This window comes from Lolium rigidum, chromosome 6, assembly GCF_022539505.1.
Source record: "Lolium rigidum isolate FL_2022 chromosome 6, APGP_CSIRO_Lrig_0.1, whole genome shotgun sequence".
NCBI lineage: Eukaryota > Viridiplantae > Streptophyta > Magnoliopsida > Poales > Poaceae > Lolium > Lolium rigidum.
In genome coordinates this window covers 262,243,343-262,266,658 of record NC_061513.1, presented here as the reverse complement: position 1 = coordinate 262,266,658, position 23,316 = coordinate 262,243,343, and the positions used below count along the sequence as shown (strand labels likewise).

Below are 23,316 nucleotides of genomic sequence, written 5' to 3'. Positions count from 1 at the left end.
CACTGCCCGGCCCGCAAACTTAATGGGCCGCCCGCTCAAGACGTGGCGTGCCTCGTGTGGACCTACCATCTACCACGGGGTTTCAGCCGGTTAACGCCGTTAATCGCCCGGTTAACGGCGTCTGCCACGTGTCAGTTTGCATGACGTCAGCAGTCAACGGGCTCCCGGAAACACTTGGGCAACGGTCCGATTTTCCGTGGCGGAAGGGCGCCCAAGCGCGACGGACCAAAAAAATCGTCGTAGGACTTTGCCTGACGCAGTTTCCACAACAGAACCCATATGGTCGGGTTAGGCCCATAGGCGACGAAAAATACCCCTTAGCGGACGATTTTGAGACGTTGTGTATCAGAACTTTTCTTGTAGTGTTTGCCTATTGTGCCTGTTGTTGCTAACCATGATCAGGTACACCACGAAGATGCAGTCTACGATGATAGTGCTTCTGATTCTGATCAGTCTGATGAAAATTTCGCTGAAAGTGACCAAGAAATGGCCCCGACAGAGCAAGAACAAGACCCTGCCCCGTCTACACCGCCACGGGGCAACACCGGCGCGCGATCCCAGGCGGATTCGCCATCTTCCTTGGATCGACCGCCGCCCGATTCCTCTGGTCCCGCCAATGATTGGCTGCCAGGGCGAGACAGCGATGCTGCGCCCGCCAGCGACGCCGCGCCCAGTCAGTTGCCACCACGCGTGCGCACCAGCTCGGCCCCCGCGCTGTCTTCTCCGCTCCGCGCCGAATCACCGCAGAAGGCACATGCCCCTGCCTCCCCTCCCGCGACCACGCCTCCGACAGACGACGTTGTGGCGCGCCAACTTGCGCCCGCCCTGCCTAACCCTGCTGCTGCTTCGGCAGCTTCTGCTGTGGGATCCTCTGCACCATCAGCGCATGTGGCCTCCTCTGCGCCGGGTATGCGTACACGCCTACAGCAAGGTATTCGTCAGCCCAAAATTTATAAGGATGGTACCGTGCGCTATGGATTACTCACATCTGCAGGAGAACCTCAACATTTATCTGAAGCTCTTTCACATCCTCAATGGCGGGTTGCAATGGAGGAAGAATACACTACTCTTTTGAATAATAATACATGGCATCTTGTTCCTCCTGCCAAGCACAAGAACTTGATTGACTGCAAATGGGTATATCGCATCAAAAGAAATTCTGATGGCACTATTGACAGGTATAAGGCTCGGCTTGTTGCAAAGGGCTTCAAGCAAAGGTTTGGCATTGATTATGAAGATACCTTTAGCCCTGTTGTTAAAATAGCTACCATTCGCACTGTTCTCGCCCTTTCTGTTTTCAGAGGCTGGAGTCTTCGGCAGCTAGATGTCAAGAACGCGTTCTTATATGGTGTTCTGGAAGAGGAAGTTTATATGCGACAACCCACTCGCTTTGAAAATCCTGATGCTCCAACTTACATATGCAGGCTTGATAAAGCACTATATGGTTTGAAGCAGGCCCCTCGTGCTTGGTTCTCACGGCTGAGTTCCAAGCTTCATGATCTTGGTTTTATTCCCTCCAAGACTGATACATCTCTCTTTATATATCACAAATCAACCATTATGATCTATGTTCTGGTATATGTTGATGATATTATTGTGACCAGTTCCTCAGATACAGCTATAGATATTCTTCTCAACGACCTCAATTTTCATTTTGCCATCAAGGATCTTGGTGAGTTGCACTTCTTCCTTGGTATTGAGGTGACACGTTCTCCCCATGGACTTGTTCTCACACAACAAAAAAATGCTACTGATCTTCTTGAAAGAGTTGGTATGAAAGACTGCAAGGCCTCGCCCACCCCCTCTCCTCCACGGATAAGCTATATCTCACTGAGGGGGAGTCATTGGGCACTGAAGATAGCTCAAAATATCGCAGCATTGTGGGAGCTCTTCAATATCTCACATTGACACGTCCTGATATATCATTTTCAGTCAACAAAGTGTGTCAGTACTTACATACTCCTATGACATCTCACTGGACTGCAGTTAAGAGGATTCTTCGTTATGTGTCCAATACTTCCCATCTTGGTATTACATTTCAGAGGTCACGTTCTATGTTGTTGAGTGCTTTCAGAGATGCAGACTGGGCAGGAGATTTAGATGACAGAAGATCCACTGGAGGTTTTGCCATTTTCGTTGGACCAAATCTGGTCTCATGGAGTTCTTGAAAGCAACCAACAGTGTCTCGATCAAGTACAGAAGCATAATACAAGGCTCTAGCTAATGCCACAACTGAGCTTATTTGGGTTGAGTCCCTTCTTCGTGAGCTTGGTGTACGACTGACAGAAAGGCCTTGCTTATGGTGTGACAACTTGGGTGCTACGTTCCTGTCTGCCAATCCTGTTTTTCATGCACGCACCAAACATATTGAAATAGACTTTCATTTTGTTCGTGAACGAGTGGCAAGGAGACAGCTTGACATCAAGTTTATATCAAGCAAAGATCAAGTAGCAGATGGATTCACTAAAGCTCTTCCTGTTATACGCTTACAGGAATTTAGACGTAATCTAAATCTTCATAGAAGTTTAGATTAAGGGGAGCTGTTAGACAACATGTATACCGTATAATGTACGCCATGGTATAGGCTTTTTCTACCCTATATAAACACGTAACACGAGCCAGGAGAGACATCGTTTCCGCCCATAAAGTGTTGTTGTGTCAAATCGAGATTGTGTGGATGTTCAGTCTAGCGCTCATGTTCGACGCTATTTCCGACCTCTTACTTTCGTAGTTATGAATTGCGGAATAGAATCAATTATGAAATTCATAAGTAAGCCTTCCCTCATCCCGTACAATAATAAATCCTAAGTATTTTTTTGGTCAGGCGACACCCAGATTTGAACTGGGGATAAAGGATTTGCAGTCCCCTGCCTTACCGCTTGGCCATGCCGCCAAATCCGATCCAAAATAGAGCCAAATATTATTCATCCACATTATTTTACTAATTGATATTCGTAGGAAGGGATTACTAAACCCTTTTTGTGTTTTTTTAGATCGTCGAATCCCTTTGTACTTATCCCTTTCCAATCCCTATAATGGTATATTCGAGTTCACATCATCTGCGGCTGTTGTCTCTTCTATTGTTCTTGCTCTAAGGTCTTGTTTGATTCTAGAGTTTTAGTGGCGATTAGCGGGGATAATCTCCCCCAAATTTTAAGTCCACACTTATTCTAAATACATATTTGGTGCTAGAGTATTTGCGAGTTTAATCCTCGCTTATCCTCACTTTTCACCAAATTTTAGTGTATTTTTTCAATCCTAATACTGCACCCGTATATCTAGTAGATTAGGGATTGGGGAAGGAGGAGTGGAGGGCTAATTTTTTTCGTGGGAGACGGCGGCTATTCTGCCAAACATAGGCCTACGATGACTAGCCTTTGAAATTTCATACACGTACGATGTGTGGAACTTCTCGAGGCAGAAAAGACTAGTACTCTAGATCAAAAGCGCGCGCGCGTACATCGATCCCCCGGGAAGAGGAGCGAACATTCGGTCGTGCCACCGTCCAAAGCCGATGAATATTATTGTCGTCGTCGTCGTAGAACGAGCCGCTGCCAGCACATCTGTACCATGTGGAAGTTCGGCGAGGCACACCATGACCATGAGGACTGAGGCCATCTGCGCGACGCATTTCGGACGTCTAAATTGTCGACAGGTGTCCGTTTCTGTCGCCAGGTGGACGCTAAAATGATCTTGAGGGCGAAATGTCCGTTTGCGTCGGGGGCTACCTCCAGCGATCCGACGCATTTTGAACATGCAAGTGTTTTTTCCGTGCTATTTTTTATTTTTGTTGAATGAGCAATAAACGCGAAAAAGTAGTACTGAATGATGTCATGTTGCTCCAATCGAATAAATTATAGCCTAAACAATTCACCGAATACTTCAATCGAATAGGTTCAAACATATTTAACATACAAAGAAGAACAAATTTAAAAACATATAAACTAAAACTAATTTTTGGCCTTCTTGTTAGAAGGCCCTGCCTCGTCGTCCAAACTCATGCGCCTCTTGCTTGTCACCTCCTCGTCGGAAGAGGAACTGGAGGACGACGCACCCGTTGAGGAGTTGAAACTGGAAGAAATATCGTCTTCGTCGTCGTTGGTGAACGACGACGAGCCGCCCGCGCCAGCGCCCTTGCCCGGGCCCTGGACTTCTTCCTTGCTGCCGCCTTGTCGTCCGCCGCCTCTTGCGCCTCCAACCGGGCGAACTTGGTGTCGAAGTCCTCCTCCTCCTGCCCCTCCTCCTCGTCGTCGGCATCGCTGCCAGCGCCGCCTCCGTCCTCCTCCTGGCCTTCGCTGACATTGCCGCCTTCGTCCTCCTCCTCCTCACTCGACGTGGAGGCAGGGTCGCTGGGCGTGGAGCCCGGATCGCTAGGCGTCGCAGGGGATTCCCACCAATGCAGAAATCCGGGCTTGCCCTCGCTCTCTGAGTCCGACGGCAGCGTGTAGTCGCTCAAGGCGTGCCGGTGTTGGAGAAGAAGAAGAAGAAGAAGACTTGAATTACCTTAGATGCAGGGTTATAATCTGCGGGGATTAACGGCGGCGCGTATAACGAAGAGGCCGGCTGTTGCTCTTCCGCGGAGGTTCGGCGCTCCATTGTGGCAGTTGGCGGGTTGATCGGCGCGGTTGCCACATCGGCGGTTGACATTCGCGTGCTTGCTGTGAATTCGAGGGCGATCGAACCTGGGTCGCTGCCATGAGGCCCGTGGGGAAGCGAGCGGACTCTAGACGCGACCGCGCAGCGTCCGCGGAGACGCAAACCTGACGCATATTTGCGTCGCGTTTGCGTCGCCGCGAACGCCCCAGATACGTGCCCCACTGGAGGTGATGCCAGACGCATTTCTGATCCGCGTCAGCGTCCGTTTGCGTCGCGCCGCTGGAGATGCCGTGAGATTCGAGCTCGAAGCCTTCCCCGGGCCGCGATGGCTGTGGCCGGCCGGTGCGATCTGCGATGATGAGACTCATGAGAACGACGATCCGTCCACTCCGACCTGCATAGAACAGGGTATGATACGACACGATCCGGATTCCTGAGAGGGCGAGAGAGAGAATATCAATCAGATGGACGGTCCCAAGTTGGTGACGGTTACAGGGGGAGCAGCGCGCGGCACTAACTGTGCGCATCGATCATGATCACCATCTCGCTGATCGGGACCATCTTCCGACGATCCCCTCCACTCGCCGACGCGACGGCGACCGCTACAGCCACCGGCGCTAGCTACGCGCACGAGCCAGCCTTTTAATGCGTGGCATGGCGGCCACATGACGGCACGTGAACCCACGGCGCGTGCGCGCGCGCGCCGCTCGGCACGCCGAGCGGGCGGAGCAACGCCATCACCGCCACGAGCGGCGGCGTGGGCCGTGGCGCCTGAGGGCGACGCCCGCGTGCGCGCCTGGAGCGGCACTGTTCTGTCGCTCGCCAGAGTCAGCACAACACGACGCACGCTTCTGTTCCGTGGATTTGATCGATCGGTGCCTGCGCCACGACGGCGACGCGGCCGACAGGCTAAGTCCAGCCCAGCGTACAGTGAGTAGGCGCATTTTGAAACTATAAAATTTATTACTACCAGATCTTATCTTTTTTGGCCAAGAGTACAAAGTATTTCATAGAGAAGTTTTGCACACTTGTGCACCAGAAATTCTTTTTCATAGTATATCATTGACTATCTTCAAATTCTTTTTCATAGTTTTATAAAACTTTACTTTGGAATATGAGTTTTTGAAATTTCAAAATGAATGTATCCCCGTAGATGGGGAGCCATTTGTCCGCACTATTAAACCTAATTCTTCCAATATATCTCCATTGATCTAGACGAAATATCGTGTTCCAGTACACTTCGCATGTGAACACTATAGCGCGATTCACGCCTGAAGATTGCCAGATCGGATGGCGCACACAACCATATTTTTTCAGACCGTTTTGTTTCAGAAGGAGCAATACTAAGCTTTGATATCTATGTGGCATCGCCGGGACATGTCTTTAGTTCCACGGTGATGTTAGTAGTAGAGAATGACATGGAAGTCGAGATCCTAGTAATGGTGGTTTGAGTCCTAGTGGAGATGAGGGATTGGTTTGATGATTTGTGACTTATATTAGTGACATCGGTAAGTGGAGGTGGGTACATGAGAAGTTCAAAGTCTAATCTTCAGGGTGAAACCTAATGTCTAGCGTTAATTAGTTATTTGATAATGGTCTTGCTGAAGCATTACTTTTGAGGGAGCGGATCTTCTCTAGGGTGAAACCTATGAGCTAGGATCAGGGTGACCACGACTTTTGAATGCACTATTCCTTAGATGCATCCTTTTTTAAGAAGATAAATTTTTAGTGTTGTCTTAGTAGTGTTTGGTCTGGAAAATAATAGCGGGCTACTTCGGTGTTTTAGCGGCGCTATAGCGTATTTATTTAGAAGGTGAATGATACGCTATGCATAATTTCCCCTCTATGGCGCTAATCTTGCTATTAGCGGCTCTAAACTCGCTATTTGTTGTAAAGTTATAGCGCTATAGCGCGCGAATTGTTTTTGGAACTAACGGTTGTCAAGGGCCCCCCCCGATTCCAACCTAGCTCAACTCAACTCTAGGCCGGCAACTAACTTGTTGCCACTTTCAACTCCCTACGCGTCGCGGCGGTGGAGGCTACAGTAGCAGCGCGCCAGCGCCACTCTCCTCCAGGTATGCTCCAACGGCGGAGGCAGGAAAAAAGTTTGAGGAGGGCCGACCAAAGAAGACAACTCACAGATGGCAAAAAAAAAAGGAAAAAAATGACAAGAAGTGATAGGAATTTTTTCGTTGATGATGACAAAAGGATGTACAATTGCATATATTACCCAAAGTAACAATCTAGATAACACGAGATAGAGCAACTAACACTTCTCAATTAAAGTTCACTCTGCCCGGCTGCCTCCGCGTGGCACGTCCCGACCAGAATCACCAGGAGGACGCGCCCCTCGATCAGGAGCTCGATCTGACGCCGGTCTTCCAAGTTGGCCAGTACAAAAAGGTAGTTCAGTAGTGGTAGCCGTAACCCGTAGACACCATAGGTTAACTCTATAGTTCTTCATTCAGTTTAGCTCTATACTTTTTTACTTCAGTTCACATAAGTAGTTCTTATCTTCATCCTGCATGTTTTGTCTCTACCAGAGGAAGGACAAACATGTTGATATAATTCAGTTAAAACTAGTCAATTAGTTATGCATGTGTTACTCTGAACAATTTTTAGCTTATGAAATCCTTGATATACATCCTATACCTACTAATTTTCTAACTTTTTACGAAACGCTATTTAAAAAAATAGGTGTGCTATTAGCATTTTATAACTTGCATAGCATTTAGAGAAAGACCACGCTATTTTATTTAGATCTCCTTGCAAAATAGATCATAGCGGAACTTTCTTAAATGTTTTTTCTTAGTTGTGTGCATTCGTGTCACCATTAGGGCACTACGTCGTTGCAAAGGTTGCATACAACTGATATCTTCGTGATAATAATATATTTTCTTTATTAAAAAAATATTCTTCTAACCAGAACTTATTCTTTCTTAATTGAATGGGCAGAAGACCAACTGCCATTTTACCTCAACAAAAAGTGTGCGCATGTACTAGTGCATGTGCACACACATATTCTTTTTAACAGGAGATGTAGGAGTACTATTATTACAGAACACACGAGTCAGGAAATTTAAGCCCATAGGCAATCGCTTTGACGGTGCGTGTGAATCCAGCATAATTCATCAGTTCCTGCAATACGCATATAGGTGTTTCTTGTGGACGGTAATACCATAGTTGAGTTTTTGGTAATATATGGAATCCAATAGCTAGCTTAAAATGTGAAAACACACTAAATATTGTTTATTAACAGAAGACAAGAAACCACAGTTTTGATTTTTCAGGCAGTTCATCAGCACATATACGAAAAGAACCATATGTATGTTATGTATCCACTCAGAGAGTATCACTCATAAACAACACCTGTAGTTGTTTGGACGGAAGATAACAGCAAGACCCAGAGGGAAGGCAGCAGACCTGATACTCTGCCCTGTCCAATTTCTTAAGGCCACACAATCTGGACTCTGATCTTTGCGCGCGAGACATATCACTTCAAAATATTATAGACAAACTGTCCCAAACAGTAGTGTTGTGCGGGATCTGACACCTTGACTTATCACCCGTTCATCAGCTTGTCGAGCACCACATTGAGATCGACGTTCTGCCCGTTCTCGGTCAGTCTCCGCACGGTCGCCCTCACTTGCTCTCTTGAGAACCCCATGGTCGCAACCTTCTCCACCACATCATCGAGCGCCACCCTGTTGCCTGTTGGACCAGCTGGCGTAGAGCTGACTGGCTCTGCTTGTGGTAGTATCCGAGCCGTGGGGAGCCTGCTGCCGTAGTTACCGCTGCTACCCCCAGAGGATGGTCCAGAGGGAGCAAAAGGCGTGGGCTTCATTCCAGCATTACCACGGTACGAAGGAGATCCAGTGTAACCATATGATTCAGAAAAACTATTTCCTCCCTGTGGCCCATACCCAGTGGAACCATAGGATGGCGGTGGCCCGGAGTTGGGCCTAACTGCAGGAGGTTCATACATGCTAGGATTCTGTCCATAGAAAGGAGGGGCTGATTCAGTAGGCGGTGGCATATAAGGTGAAGGAGGGTGTACATTTGGTGGATAGTTATGAGAAGGTCCATATTCTGTCTGCTGGGGTGCAGGAGGTGCACTCGAAGGGTTAACATTTGCAGACTGGGGTTGTTGTGAATATTGAGGAAACTGTGAAGGAGGTTGATACTGCTGTGGTGGAGCTGGAGGAGCCTGCGGCTGCGGAACTGGAGGGGCTTGATACTGCTGTTGTGGTGCCGGGGGTGCCTGTGGCTGTGGAGCTGGAGGCGCTTGATACTGCTGTTGTTGTGCTGGAGGCACTGGCGGCTGCGAAACTGGAGGCGCTTGATAGTGCTGTTGTGGTGCTGGCGGCGCCTGCGGCTGTGAAACTGGAGGGGCTTGATACTGCTGATGTATAGCTTCAGTTGGCTGAGCAGATGGTGTGTAGTATGGATCCTGTGGTAAAGCTGGCACTGAGGGAACTGGTGCAGATGGCATCTGTGAATGTGGTGCATGGCCTGGAAACTGTGCTGGTGGCTGGCTTTGATAAGTTGGAGGTGGAGGCGGCGCGTTTGGAGCAGGAAGGGCAGGAAATGCTTGTGGTTGGGAAGGGGTCAAGACTTGATGCTGTGACTGAGCCACTGATTGCTGCCGGGAGTCTGCCTGCCCAACACCACTATTTTCTGATGACTGAGTCTCAGTTTTGGCTGGCTGGAGCTTTGCAAGATGGAGCTGTGTTTCCACAATTTCCTGCTTGTCCCGCATAATCTGCACACCTGCTTGGACCTGCATGCAGTAATTCAAATATTACAGGGGAACTATCCTCAGAAAGTACATTACTGATGATTTATCCATAATTTACACATATATAACGGAAGAAAAAAAAATACTCCATGAGCAGTGATTACATAAGAGGTGATCATGTGTAGCCTCATCCTGAGCATATATAACATAAATGGTGGGTTTAAAAGGGAGTAACTAAAGAAGGGCTATTCATCTAAGATGAAACCATCAATGCATCTTATGTACCCCCTCCATCCCATGAAGGTTGTGTGAGATTTGTCAAAATTTGGATGCATCTAGATGCTATTTAGTGTCTATATACATCCAAATTTTGACAAATCTCAGACAACCTTCGTGGGACGGAGGGAGTATGCATACCATCTCACCGAGTAAATCCATGTCTCCGAACAAACAAATAAATGTACAGTTCACTACTCACAGTTGAACTCAAAGTGAGCCACTAGTATAAAATCCCAAGACGAATAAAGCAACAATTTTCAACTTAATTAAGGTATAGCATGCACATTTGTTGTAGAAAATGATCATTGGTGAGAAAGCACAGCACCATGACCTGCTTACTGCTAACACTTACATAACACAGTGAACTTTATTCAAACATGACATCAAACGTATTCCAATATGGTATCATATGCATTGCTTAGTAATCTTCACCATTGTAGGGTCTACAAAAATTTCTTAGATAGAGAGAGAGAGAGCGCGCATGTGAGTTAAATGAAGCATACCTCCCTCAGCATGTTCTCAAGTTGACGCAGTTTTCCGTCAGTGCTGCCATTATAATTGCCAATTGTTAACTTGAACTCGTCAACAGAATTTTCAAGATGATGTGTTCTACCCTCCAGCTGAGAAAGCCTTGAGCTTACACCGTCTAGTGCATGCAACAGGTTATCAGAATACTTCTTCATGGTTCGATCAATATCCGCTATGGTAACCAGTCCAAAATTACTCCTGTCCTCCTCATGATTAACATTGTTGTGCACACGATTCTCCAATATACCAGCAGTCTTCCAATAAGAATAAAAAAAAGTAAGTACACTATTCATATGATGAAGGGAAGTTTAATCATCAAATAAAACTAAGAATAATTAGCAGTTCATTCCATGCAATCAACAGAACCATGGAGTCCCAAGAGTAAGAGCTTAACTCAAGAAAGGTTATATAGCAGTAACTAATTAAGAACTACAAATTCAACAAACTAAGATTTAGAATAGTACAAACTAAGTCGTAAATGTGAGATATGTAGCACGTGTACCACTAGGATATCTCATGTGCTTATTCATATAAGCTATAGTAAATATTACGCAGTCCATTAGACCCTATAATACACTACCTCTGTTCCATAATGTTAGTTTGCTAAAATGGCTTACAAAATGGAACAGAGTGATACTTCTAAAGCGAACCTACCACGCAAATTTCTATGTAGCCTCCAACAAAATAAAATCTCGCCATAGGTTTCACAGTACAGATGCACCGGCAGCTAACAGCATGCAGAAAAAAAAAACTTAACGTACAAATCTACAGGAGTGGAGTCGAATTAATCGTGTCTCTAGCAAATAAGCATCTACCTATGGGCTACGGCATGTACCAAAAAATCAGTTGAGCTACGTTACACTGAATTGCTACAGGACTGGTCGATGGGTTCAGAAATTGGCAGGCTCAATTATGCATACCATCGCTATGTGCTTAGTTACACAACATGCTCGAATCCCCAGCACATCCTATGCGATACACAAAATTTAGTACAGCAGAACTAGCACTATCCTGTATCCCGATAAAACATGGCTACAATCTAGCGATGCAGTTCCATTTTTACACCAGCAGATCGACTTATGGCGCATACTATTCAGCAATTCAACAGGAGAGTACTGCCTATCACGCTACTGGTTTTCTGATCCAAACTAGGCGGCTATGTGGATTTGGCGGCACGAAACAATCAAGCAAAATTGCGTTAGGCAAGGACAGGAATCGCAGCTAGATCGATCGAGCGATCCCACGGACCAAACAAAAGGTACCTTGAGGTTGTAGGGGGAGGAGGCGGAGGCGGCCCTGGAGCTGGAATCGAGGGACCCCCACGCCGAGGCCGGCGCGGCGGCGGGGGCGGGGGCGGCCGCGGTGGCGCGGATGGGCTGGAAGTCGTAGCTGGGCATGACGTCGGCGGCGGCGCCGTTGGAGCTGTGGTGGCGGCGGCGGAGGAGGCGGTCCTCGCCCTCCTCCTGCGGGTCGGGGCCCATCAGATCGAGGAGCTCCGCGCCCCCGCTCCCGCCGCCGCCCGGCAGCGAGGGCGAGGCGGAGGCGGCCAGGCCCAGGATCTGCTTGTCCATGAACTGCGACGTGTTCATCGGGCGCCGGAGTGGGAGGATGGGCGTCGGCGTGCGAGGGGAGGCCAGCTGAGCTCGGGGAGACGAGGGCTCGGTGGGTGGAAGAATCGAGATGGGACGGCGAGAGACGGCACCAGACGGCACGGCGAGTGAGCTGGTTGGTTCGTCGGCTTGCTCCTCTTTCGTGGGCCTCAAGTATCTGGGTACGTTTGGGTCCTTGACTGTTTGGGCCGGGGTTCCAGTGAATGCGTGGTAGAGTTATGCGGCCCATGGCATTTTTTCTTAACGAGCTTAACAGTTCGTGCCTTAACGATCAGGAGACGGAGACTTATCGATCCGAGCAGCTCGTTAGTCCACCCCTACCCAGGTCGGTTCACCCATCCCTAGAACTTCGTGGATGGAAGCTCTCCAATACGAAAAATGCCGATAAACAAGAAGTAGAAAATAGGATGAGATAGGTTTGTAAATTGGTTTTGCAACTGTGTATTATTGTTCAATCGTCAGTCACCCTTCATGTATATAAAGGGTGGCTGAACTTACTGTGCAAGATAGAGAGTTAGATTCACGTCACAAAACACAGGTTGGAGCTTCAACTCAGATGATTTGGTTCGAACTTTTTATAATTATTCGGTCAAAAACTTATCTGTACCCTGTGGGCCTTTGTCCAGGTAGTAGATGACCTTGGATCAAAAACGAAAAACGTTCATGTTAACCATTTTTCCATCCGAATTGATCTTGACCACTCACAATTGGCTGAACATAAAAAAACTTCGTCCAACTCACCAGTCCCGTCGATGGGCAGGATCGAAGTGTGATCGATCGAACATGGCCTCCGAATTCCAGGGGCCCCAAATTCCTGCTGGCCAATACTAAGTTATCTCATTTCATTATTTCCTTTGCTATTTGCTCGTGCGGCCGAGGCCTAGCAAAGCAGTAGGCCACGATCAATTCCTGGGGAGAAAAAGAAAGCATAGAAGATCGATTGATCAGTTTCCAATCCATCCGTCTCCTGAGGTCGCTTCGTTTTGCTTGGATCGATGGTGTTCCGCTTCCGCCTACGCTGGTACGTGTCGCGCCGGCGACTCGGCGAGCCCACCCCCATATGGTCCGTCTTCCATCAATCATCACCCACGTCCGAGCCTGCCGATCGGAGTCCGACGATAACCGATCAGGTTCATCGGGAGGTTCACGCAAATGGATACTAAGATCAGTGTGTAACCGTGCAAAATTGCTGCTTGCAACTCCTAGTTCAGGCGACCTACCTATCCTAGTCATGTTGAATTATATATTTATTTTTATTAATTTGTGAAATAGGACAAATCATGAGAAGGACAAGGTGTCAATTAAGTGCTGACAAGAAGAAGAAAAGGAAGAGATTAGACACAGTAACTCTTTACAAAAGGTGCTTTACATAGATTCTGAAGTTATATAACAAAGTAAGCATTTGATCTTTTTACTAGTTATATAACAAAGTAAGCATAGATTCTGCAGAAACTCAATCTACAGTAACTTCAATTCTGAAGTTATATAACAAAGGGCAAGGTGTCAAATTTAGGACCTTATTTTGTAAGTCGCACCGGGGCCCCCAAATTCTGGAGATGGGCTGCAACTCACAGAGCATATTTGGGTGATTTTCCTACTCTCGAGACCAAACATCGGAATCTTTTGTGTCTCATACATTGCGTTCGTTCTAGCGGTTGCATACTATCTCGGATCGCTATGATAAAAAGAAAACAAAGTTGCTTGTTTTGAGGAGACACATAACTTTCGTTTCTATCATTTTTTCATTTGAGGTTATCTTTCAACTTTTATTTTTTAAGGCAAAAACGGCTGTCAACATATGCTCCCCCTGTTTTTTTTTTTTTGGCAAAACTTGTATGCCGATAATTAACTTGCAATAAAATTTGTCTAAGTACGACGTCAACACTCCATGGGCCATTGGTTCTTAAGGCGATAACTCTGCATCATCCATGTATGCTAAGGGCGATAATTATATATCGGCCACACATGTGTTTAAGCTTCTTGCCACACGCTTGGGTTGAACTTCTTCATATATCTTCCATTGATGGCTCGAGGTAGTAAATTCTCTTCCATAGATTCTACAAGGTATGAGTTTCTGGGAACTATTTTCACGGCCCTGAAAGGACCCTCCTAGCTCGGAAAACATTTGCCAAATTTGTGTCTGTTGACCCAATTGGCATAATCATTTTCTATATTGGATCGATAACTTGAAAACTCTTCAACTTCACCTTTTTTTATATAAGTTCCTTCTACCGACAATTTATCCTTCTCTATGTCTCTCAAAGCAGTTACACGTTTATCAACAACCTCATCAATGTTATTCATCATCAAGTTATGAAAATCTATCGCCGATAAGTCATTCGGCTTAGCGAATCTCAAAGCAGCCTGATTGTTACATGTTAACATTTCACTTAATACTCTAGAAGTTTCTGTAAGTTTAATTACATTGAAGGTACACCGGCTCTTAAGATACTTGTTAGAATTATGAATGTGTCTATCAAATGTTAAAGATATTTAATGGTAATGCGTATGCAAAAATTAAGGGGACATATGATTTTAACAATTTTTAGCGAACATATACAAAAAAACTAACAATTATTTGTAACAAAATACATTTATGTTGCACGTCATAAGTATATTTTTGAATGTAAATTACAATAAATTAATTCTAGCATTAATACTAATAATATTCCATATTTATTTATTTTCTTGCTGTGCAATCGAAGAGATACACCCATTTAGATTGTAGTATAATAGTTTAATAAAAATAATTTATTAGAAAAGTATAAAACTTTGGTGTAAATTATTATTACCCTGGGTCCGAATTTGTTTGGGCCGACTTTGCATTTTGAAAAGAAAGGAGGCCAAATTTCAGATTTAGAATCAAGGGAAAATGAGGAGAATATTTGGCTAGGGTTTTGTGCCGAGAGAGTTGTCTTAAAATCGGCCAAACATGATACATTGGTAAAATATGCCCGATCTCAAAGGAACCCGCGCGATCTTTGCCTAGATTGGCATGTCCCTTAATTTGTGTTATGTTTCACGGAGCCCAGCTTCAAAATTTGTAAGCGTTGATTGAGCGTTGAGCCCTTAATTTGTGTCATGTTTTTGGGAACTATCCTCCATCGGTTCCATATTTAAAGAAAAGGAGGGAGTAGCATGGTTCAGTGTTGAGACCGTCTCCCAAACTCTCTGTGAGCGTGTAAAATCTTACTCTGTTCAAATAATGTATTTTTTAGATATTTTAAATTAAACTAGATACGAACAAAATAAGTGATAGAAATGCATGTGGATGCATGTATTTACAAAAAAAATTAGTGAACTCAAAGGATGTACAAAAATCATAACTTCTTGAGTTCAGATACTAAATAAAATCCTTACGGAACGAAACAAAATGTAAAACAAACCCAAAAACTATTACGAGCGATACAATTTCGAAGTTCCCATTAATAAATTATTTCGACCCGGATGTAAAAGCTTCCGGATGACAGATCCCTTGTATCCTGGTCAGATTCAGTAGATGTACTCGACACGGGCCAGCTTCGACGACGACCCTGTCCATGGCACGGCGACGGTGACCACGCCGTCTTCGTACGCGAACTCTGCATCCTCGCCGTCGACCTTGCACAGCCTGGGCCTTGCCGACGAGTAAGCCACCATCTCCCCTGCGCCCTTGATGGCTACTGCCACTGTCACCTCGTCCCCGTTGCGGTTGGTCTCAAAGGCCTGCATCGCGCCACCCGAGTTGAGCATGTTGGCGAGCCCGATGGGTGCGAACCCATCGCCACCACCACTGCCGAGACGGAGGACACTCACGGGCGCCACCACGAGGAGCTCGTAGTTGAAGGGCTGGAGAGTGATCTCCACCGTCTCGTCGGGTAGCAGAAGCTCGAGCTTCTTGGACTCGACGTAGTAGACGGCGAACTGAGTCGCGTCCTCAACATCAGGGACAGGGTGGCTCTTGCCCTGCTTCCACTCGATGTCCGCCGGCCCGGCGCGCGCGGGCACAGAGCACTGCGAGGCGCACTTGTTGCGGCGCGCCTCGGGGCTCCACCCGCCGCCCTGGCAGTTGAAGGCGCCGAGCACGCCGGAGAACTTGTTGAGGTTCCAGATCTTGAGCATGGTCTGGCCGTCGTGGAGCGGGTCGAGGAAGAGGCAGTCGCGGGTGGGGAGCGCGTGGTGCTCGCAGCGCAGCACCGTGCCGTCGGGCAGCGCGAGGCGGCGGAGCAGCGCGAAGTCGTGGCTGCCGACAGAGTCGCTGACGTAGACCGGCCCCTCTGAGATCCTCTAAGATTCTAAGGCAGCAATTAGTGGAGGCCAATGACATAATATCATCTTTTTTTAAGGAGATTGTCTTACAACTCTTAGAGCAAGTACAATAAGTTTTAATCAGTTGGCTACAAGGATTAAAATAACATATTTATGTCTAGTTTGTAGAGAGAGAAGAGGAGAGAGAATGTAAGTGAGCTCTTATGCAAGAGCTAGCTCTAGCACTTGCTTATGGGCAAGTTATGTGAATAAAAGGTGGACCATCCATTGAGAAGTATTTTTTTTATAGCCAACTATTATACTTATTGGCTATTTGTTAGCTATAGATGGCACAGCATCTTATTTATAGCCACGATCAACTATACTATTGGAGTTGCTTTTAGCGGTTTTTCTTGTTCCGACCACAATAAAAAAAATTAGATATTTATTTTCGTTCCACCTATCCCCAACTACACCTTTGCCATAGTGAACTCGGCGTTCTATGGTAGCATGAAACTGCGAAAGCTTCGAGAAGAAATTTGGTTTGACAAGCTTGTTTTTTTCTTTCCTAAAAAGTTGTTAAGAAGCTGACATGCGCATCGAAAATATACATACCGACCTTCTGCTATTTACTCAACAAAGTGTTGCAAGAGCATATATCAAACAATCCAAAGTCATGAGGCCACGCTTACAAAATCGATAATGGGGGTGGTCATGCATGCTTTGGTAGTTTGGTGATTAGTATAAGTGAACACACCATAACTTGTATAACACATTTTTCCATGAAAAAATCTATAGAGAATCATGTTAATAGTCACTTTATACTCTAGAAGTTTCCGTAAGTTTAATTGCATTGAAGGTACACTCAAAATCGCTCTGAAGATATTTGTTAGAATGTGTGATACTGTCTACCAAATATTAAAGATATTTAATGTTAAGCATATGCCAAAAAAGGAGGCATGTGATTTTAACATTTTTTAGCCAATGCCTGCAAAAAAAAAACTAACAAATTTTTGTTGCAAAATACATTTGTTGCACACATCTTAAGTACGTTTTTAATGCAAAGTACAATAAAGTAATGCTAACATTAATACAAATAACACATCATATTTAGTTAATTTTTCTCGCTGTGTAAATGGAAAGATACCCTCATTCAAATTCTAGTATAATAAAAATAAGTTATTGGAACAGTATAAAATTTTAGTGTAAATTATGTTTAGTTAACTTGTCTCCGATCTAAAATTTGTTTGGGCCGGCCCTGGATTTTGTAGGACAATGGAGGCCAAATTTTCGTACAAAGAATTATGGAAAAAGTTGGACAATATTTAGCTATGGTTATGAGAGAAGAGAGTCGCTTTAAAATAGGCCAAAAAATTGAAAACTATTGTTCAAAAGTAGGGCATTGTATTAAGCTAACGAGAAGAAGTGAAATGGCAGAATAGATTCTATACGGTAATAATAGTCGGAGTGGAAATCTTACAAAATAAGAAAAATCCATGTTAACTATGATGAGCATACACAAAAGTATAAAAACTTACCAAATAAGAAAAATCCATGTTAACTGAGCTGAGCATACACAAATGTATAAAAATGTTTGGTCATCCTCTCAATTACATTTTGCAACTCTTTCACTAATTGCCAATTCGCCAGCTTCTTCCGGGTAAACGTATTTAGATTGTATACTCGTTATTACTAGGACATCATCAGCAATTACCATTTGGATGGCTAAATCAACATTTTCCACCACGAAGAATTCATATTTTTGGAAAGGCTCCGGTGTGATTTCCAACGAACCACGACGAACTTCGGCTAAGATTGCCATATTCCTTGGATTTAAATTAGTGGCATGTTTCATTGAGCCCACCCTACAAATTAATGCAGATTTTGATTTGTGGCATCGTTTGTTGAGCTTAACTTGCAAAGTCATTATGAATTTGCCACTACCATACGCGAAGAGATAGACAGCTGTTGTGCCATAGGCAGTACAATCGTACAAACCACAGTTCAGCAAATGGGAGCAGATTGAGTAATCTCATACGTATTTGTTTTGTCCAATATGCATCCAAACTTAGGTGTAAACCATGTACCCTGTCTGTTCACAAATGTAAAACCTTTTAAATATTTTAGAGTAGACTATATAAATTAAAATCTGTCATCTACACAGTAAACACATAGATATATGTATTTATGAAAAAAAAATAGTCCAAATCGTAACTTCTATTGATTGTGTTCTGATAGTTGAAAATCCTCACGAGACCAAACAAAATGTAAAACAAACCTATTACGAGCTATTACAAATTCGAAGCTCCCACTAATAAATTATTATTTCGCCCCTTGTATCCTCATCAGAGATTCAGTAGATGTACTCGACACGGGCCAACTTCGAAGACGACCCTGTCCACGGCACGGCAACGGTGACCACGCCGTTTTCGTACGCGAACTCTGCATCCTTGCCGTCGACCTTGCACAGCCTGGGCCTTGCCGACGAGTAAGCCACCATCTCCCATGCGCCCTTGACGGCCACCTCCACTGTCACTTCCACAAAATCAATAATGAGGGTGGTCATGCATGCGTTGGTGATTAATATAAGTGAACACACTGTAACTTGCAACACACTTTTGTCCATGAAAAGATCTATAGAGAATCAAGTTAACAGTTCACTTTATACTCTGGAAGTTTCCATAAGTATAATTACATTGAAGGTACACTCAATTCGCTCGTAAGATAATTGTTAGAATGTATGATTGTGTCTACCAAATATTAAAGATATTTAATGTTCAGCATATGCCAAAAAAGGAGGCATGTGATTTTAACAATTTTTAGGAAATGTCTACAAAAAAAGTAACAACTTTTGTTGTTGCAAAATACATTTGTTGCGCACATCTTAAGTACGTTTGTAATGTAAAATACAATAATGTAATGCTAGCATTAATACAAATAACATATCATATTTAGTTAATTTGTCTCGCTGTGTAAATGGAAAGATACACTTATTCATATTCTAGTATAATAAGAAATAATTTATTATAAAAGTATAAAATTTTAGTGCAAATTATGTTTAGTTAAATTGCCTCTGATCAAAAATTTGTTTGGGCCGGCCCTGGATTTTGTAGGACAAATAAGGCCAAATTTTGATATTTAGAATTATGGAAAAAGTGGGAGAATATTTAGCCATGGTTTCGAGAGAACACAACTGCTTTAACATATGTCAAAGAAAATATGTTGAAAACTATTATCCAAAAGTAGTTCAGCATATGAAGTTATTAGCATGAATTAATCAGCAGGTAAGTTGTACCATCTGGATGGTTAAATCAGCATTTGCCACCACGAGGAATTCATATTTTTTGAAAGGATCCGGTGTGAGTTTCAACGAACCACAACGAACGGCTAAGATTGCCATGTTCCTCGGATTTATATTAGTGAGATGTTTTATTGAGACCACCCTACAAATTCATTCAGATTTTAATTAGTAGCATCGTTTGTTGAGCTCACCTTGCAAACTTGTTATGAATTTGCCACTACCTACCATTTTTTTTTGAAAGCCACTACCTACCATACGCGAAGACAACTGTTGTACCATAGGCAGTACAATTGTACAAACCATGGTTCAACAAATGGGAGCAAATTGAGTAATGTCATGTATTTGCTTTGTTCAGTATGCATAAAAAATTAAGTGTAAACCATGTACTTTGTCTGTTCACTAATGTAAAACTTTTTAATATTTTAGATTAGACTATATATATAAATAAAAATATGTGATCTACACACTAAAACACGTATAGATATATGTATTTATGAAGTAAAAAACAGTGAACGAAGGATGCACCAAAATCTTAAGTTCTATGATTGAGTTCAGACAGACGAAAATCCTCACGAGACGAATCAAAATGTAAAACAAACCTATTACGAGCTATTACAATTTCGAAGCTCCCACTAATAAATTATCATTTCGACCCGGACATAAAAGCTTCCGGACGACAGAGCCCTTGTATCCTCATCAGAGATTCAGTAGATGTACTCGACACGGGCCAGCTTCGACGACGAGCCTGTCCACGGCACGGCGACGGTGACCACGCCGTCTTCGTACGCGAACTCTGCATCCTCGCCGTCGACCTTGCAGAGCCTGGGCCTTGCCGACGAGTAAGCCACCATCTCCCCTGCGCCCTTGACGGCCACCTCCACTGTCAACTCGCCGCCATTGGTGCTGGACTCTAAACTTTGCACCGCGCCGCCGGAGTTGAGCATGTTGGCGAGCCCGATGGGCGCGAACCCAGCGCTACCACCACTGGCGAGACGGAGGACACTCACGGGCGCCACCACGAGGAGCTCGTAGTTGAAGGGCTGGAGCGTGATCTCCACCGTCTCGTCCGGGAGCAGCAGCATGAGCTTCTTGGACTCGACGTAGTAGACGGTGAACTGAGTCGCGTCCTCGACGCCGGCGACGGGGTGGGTCTTGCCCTGCTTCCACTCGATGTCCGCCGGCCCGGCGCGCGCCGTGACGGGCACGGAGCACTGCGACGCGCACTTGTTGCGGCGCGCCTCGGGGCTCCACCCGCCGCCCTGGCAGTTGAAGGCGCCGAGCACGCCGGAGAACTTGTTGAGGTTCCAGATCTTGAGCATGGTCTGGCCGTCATGGAGCGGGTCGAGGAAGAGGCAGTCGCGAGTGGGGAGCGCGTGGTGCTCGCAGCGCAGCACGGTGCCGTCGGGCAGCGCCAGGCGGCGGAGCAGCGCGAAGTCGTGGCTGCCGACGGAGTCGCTGACGTAGACGGGCCCGCCGGAGACGGCGCGGGAGGCGGCGTGGAAGGCGGCGCAGGGGTGCGTGGACTGGAACATGTCCCAGTCCGGGTGGATGAAGCTGCCCATCCAGAGCGAGTTGTAGGCGCAGTGCACCATGTGGCAGCCCTGCAGCCAGAAGGTGCCGTTGGGGTCGCCGGAGGGGTCCGTGCACCAGAAGTCGTCGCCGACGCGGCCCAGCGCCACCGCCTCCGTGCCCAGCAGCATGAAGTCGTTGCAGTGCTCCATGCTCGCGATCACGCCGTTGCCGCCGAAGTGGCGGCGCACCGACTCCGTCAGACCGCGGAAGTAGGCCTTGGCCAGCTCCACCCGACCGCCGTACTCCTCGCTCAGCATCTCCAGCAGCTGCAAGTACGGTCAAAAATGTAAATCACGGTCAAAATCATCTCTTCAAGTCGCAAGAAAAATCATCATGTACGGAGAAATTAGCAATTTCGTGGTTCTAGTCAAATCATCTCTTCAAGACGCTGTGTCAAGTGTCAAATACTTATCTATCCTATTCCGACCGTTCAGGTCAAGGTAAAATGTCAGTCGAAATTATATATATTTTCTAAAAACAAAATCATCATGTAATTAGCAAATTCATGGTTCTAGTTACTACTAATTAGGCACATCAACACGATGTCAAATGTCAAATACTTGTCCATCCTACCGTACAGGTCAGGTCATTGGCATTAGACTTGAATTGGATATCAGGATTCAGGATATGGTCTTCATAAAAGCAGAAAAGGACCGCCCCTGAAATTGTCTACCGTTGGAGTGTGGACAATTTGTGGCGGAGCTTATTCCCCAAACACTGAAGATAATGGTGAGTAATGGTTGCAAGTTCATACAATGTCTAGACACATCGGTTGCTAATCAGGAAATGTCGAGAACCTCATCACGTGCACCTTTTTAAAAGTTCTAGTACATAAGCTTCATTCAGGTAAAAAAACTTAATTCAGCTTCATGGATGCCATCTTAGCTAATCAAATCCATCAAGTTACTGAAAGAAATAGCAGGACGGTTTGATGCAGATGAATTTCTATAAAAGCTTAATTCAGGTACTTCTAAAAAAACTTACAGTAATTAATATTCATGGAAGCCAAACATTCTTAGCTAATCAAATCCATCAAGTTACTGAACAAATAGCGGGACGGTTTGTTGCAGATGAATTTCTATAAGCTTAATTCAGGTACTAAAAAAACTTAATTCAAATTCATGGATGCCAAACATTCTTAGCTAATCAAATCCATCAAGTTACTGAAAAAATAGCGGGACTGTAAGGATGCAGATGAAGTCCAGTTAGACAGACTCACATGTATGACGTCGACCTTGACGCCGTCGATGCCGGAAGCCTGGAGGTGTGCGTGGAGGCCCTCGTAGAGCTCGCCCGCACGCTTGGGGTCGACGAGGCCTACGCCATTGTTGACGATCTTGTCCACGGCGAGGTCCTCCATTGTGCGCTTGAGCCCGGGGGAGAGCTTGGGAGCGACGACCTTGGCCGGCGGCAGGCCCGGCGCGCCGGGGCGTAGCCCGCCCCAGTACCCACACAGCGCGTGCCACACGTACACCTGCTCCACCGTCGGGAACGCGGCCTTCATCTCGCGCACGAAGCCGCCGAGCCCGAGGCCGCCCTTGTAGTCCCTGAACTTGTGGTTCTCCTGGAACTTGATGAGCCGGCACGGCATCTGCTCGCCGGCGGCGGTGCGGTTCATGCCCTCGGCGCCGTCGAGGGGGTCGTCCTCGTCGTGGCAGATGGACTGCCAGCCGTCGTCGATGAGCACGAGCCCCGGCGGGCACCCGCCCTCGGCCAGCAGCCGCACGCCCTCCCACACGCCCTCCGGGTGCACCTTGAGGTAGAAGGCGTCCCACGTGCACCACCCGAACTTGTCCACGATCGGCGGCGGCGTCTTCTCCTCCAGCAGCCGGAACGTGCCGAGGTGGGCGCGGACCACCCGCGCCGCCTGGCGGACCAGGTCGAACGGGTCGTCGCCGGCGTGCAGGTACACGGCGCTACGGAACACGGACCCCTGCACGACGGACGAGCCGCTCTCGAGGCAGAGCGCCACGTTGTCGTCGTCCTTGCCCGCGGACTGGAGGCTGGCGCGGAAAGCGCCGTCGACGATGGGGAGGAGGAGCACGTAGGGGCGGTCGGCAGTGCGGTCGAGCACCATCATCTGGGTCTCGTTCTCCACGTCCCGGCCGGCGGTGCCCACCCAATGGGTCGTCCACCACACCTTGAAGCGGAAGATGCTCATGAACCGGGTGTCCACCAGCTTGCCGATCGGCACCACGTGGCGGCTGTCCGGCGCCGGCGCGTCGAAGCCGAGGAAGGAGCCGCCGGCGACGTCGGCGGTGGGGACGAGAGTGGATGCAGGGGTGAGGCGGATGTTGGCGGGGACGTCGAGGAGGGTCGGGTGGCCGTCAACGGCGAGGTCCTTGCCCTTCAGGATGAAACGCGACGACGTCTTGAGCCCGTCCACGGCCACGTCGCCGACCATGTCGGCCGACGCCTTGCTCAGGTTGGGAGCCATGGGCTCGACGATCGTCCTGGACCTGGAG

At 46.6% G+C, this 23,316-nt stretch overlaps 3 protein-coding genes and 1 non-coding gene across 4 annotated transcripts; all 4 read right to left on the bottom strand.

Moving 5' to 3' along the window:
- Positions 1–2,822: 2,822 nt before the first annotated feature.
- On the bottom strand, positions 2,823–2,893 carry TRNAC-GCA. Its single transcript has one exon. It is a non-coding gene; the product is annotated as a tRNA-Cys (tRNA).
- Positions 2,894–7,816: 4,923 nt separating this feature from the next.
- On the bottom strand, positions 7,817–11,730 carry LOC124660805 (protein tfg-1-like). Its single transcript, XM_047198642.1, has 3 exons — positions 11,404–11,730; positions 10,117–10,395; positions 7,817–9,376 (listed from the first exon to the last, which is right to left on the bottom strand). Exons 1-3 carry the CDS (start codon positions 11,728–11,730, stop codon positions 8,159–8,161), a joined length of 1,824 nt encoding a protein of 607 aa, XP_047054598.1. The 3' UTR covers positions 7,817–8,158.
- A 3,432-nt stretch (positions 11,731–15,162) lies between these two features.
- On the bottom strand, positions 15,163–18,544 carry LOC124664042 (galactinol--sucrose galactosyltransferase-like). The gene is made up of 2 exons (XM_047201648.1): positions 18,356–18,544; positions 15,163–16,017 (listed from the first exon to the last, which is right to left on the bottom strand). Exons 1-2 carry the CDS (start codon positions 18,542–18,544, stop codon positions 15,244–15,246), a joined length of 963 nt encoding a protein of 320 aa, XP_047057604.1. The 3' UTR covers positions 15,163–15,243.
- A 1,309-nt stretch (positions 18,545–19,853) lies between these two features.
- Positions 19,854–23,296, bottom strand: LOC124665595 (galactinol--sucrose galactosyltransferase-like). The gene is made up of 2 exons (XM_047202992.1): positions 22,071–23,296; positions 19,854–21,117 (listed from the first exon to the last, which is right to left on the bottom strand). The coding sequence occupies exons 1-2, from the start codon at positions 23,286–23,288 to the stop codon at positions 19,984–19,986; spliced, it is 2,352 nt and encodes a 783-aa protein (XP_047058948.1). The 5' UTR covers positions 23,289–23,296; the 3' UTR covers positions 19,854–19,983.
- Positions 23,297–23,316: the final 20 nt, after the last annotated feature.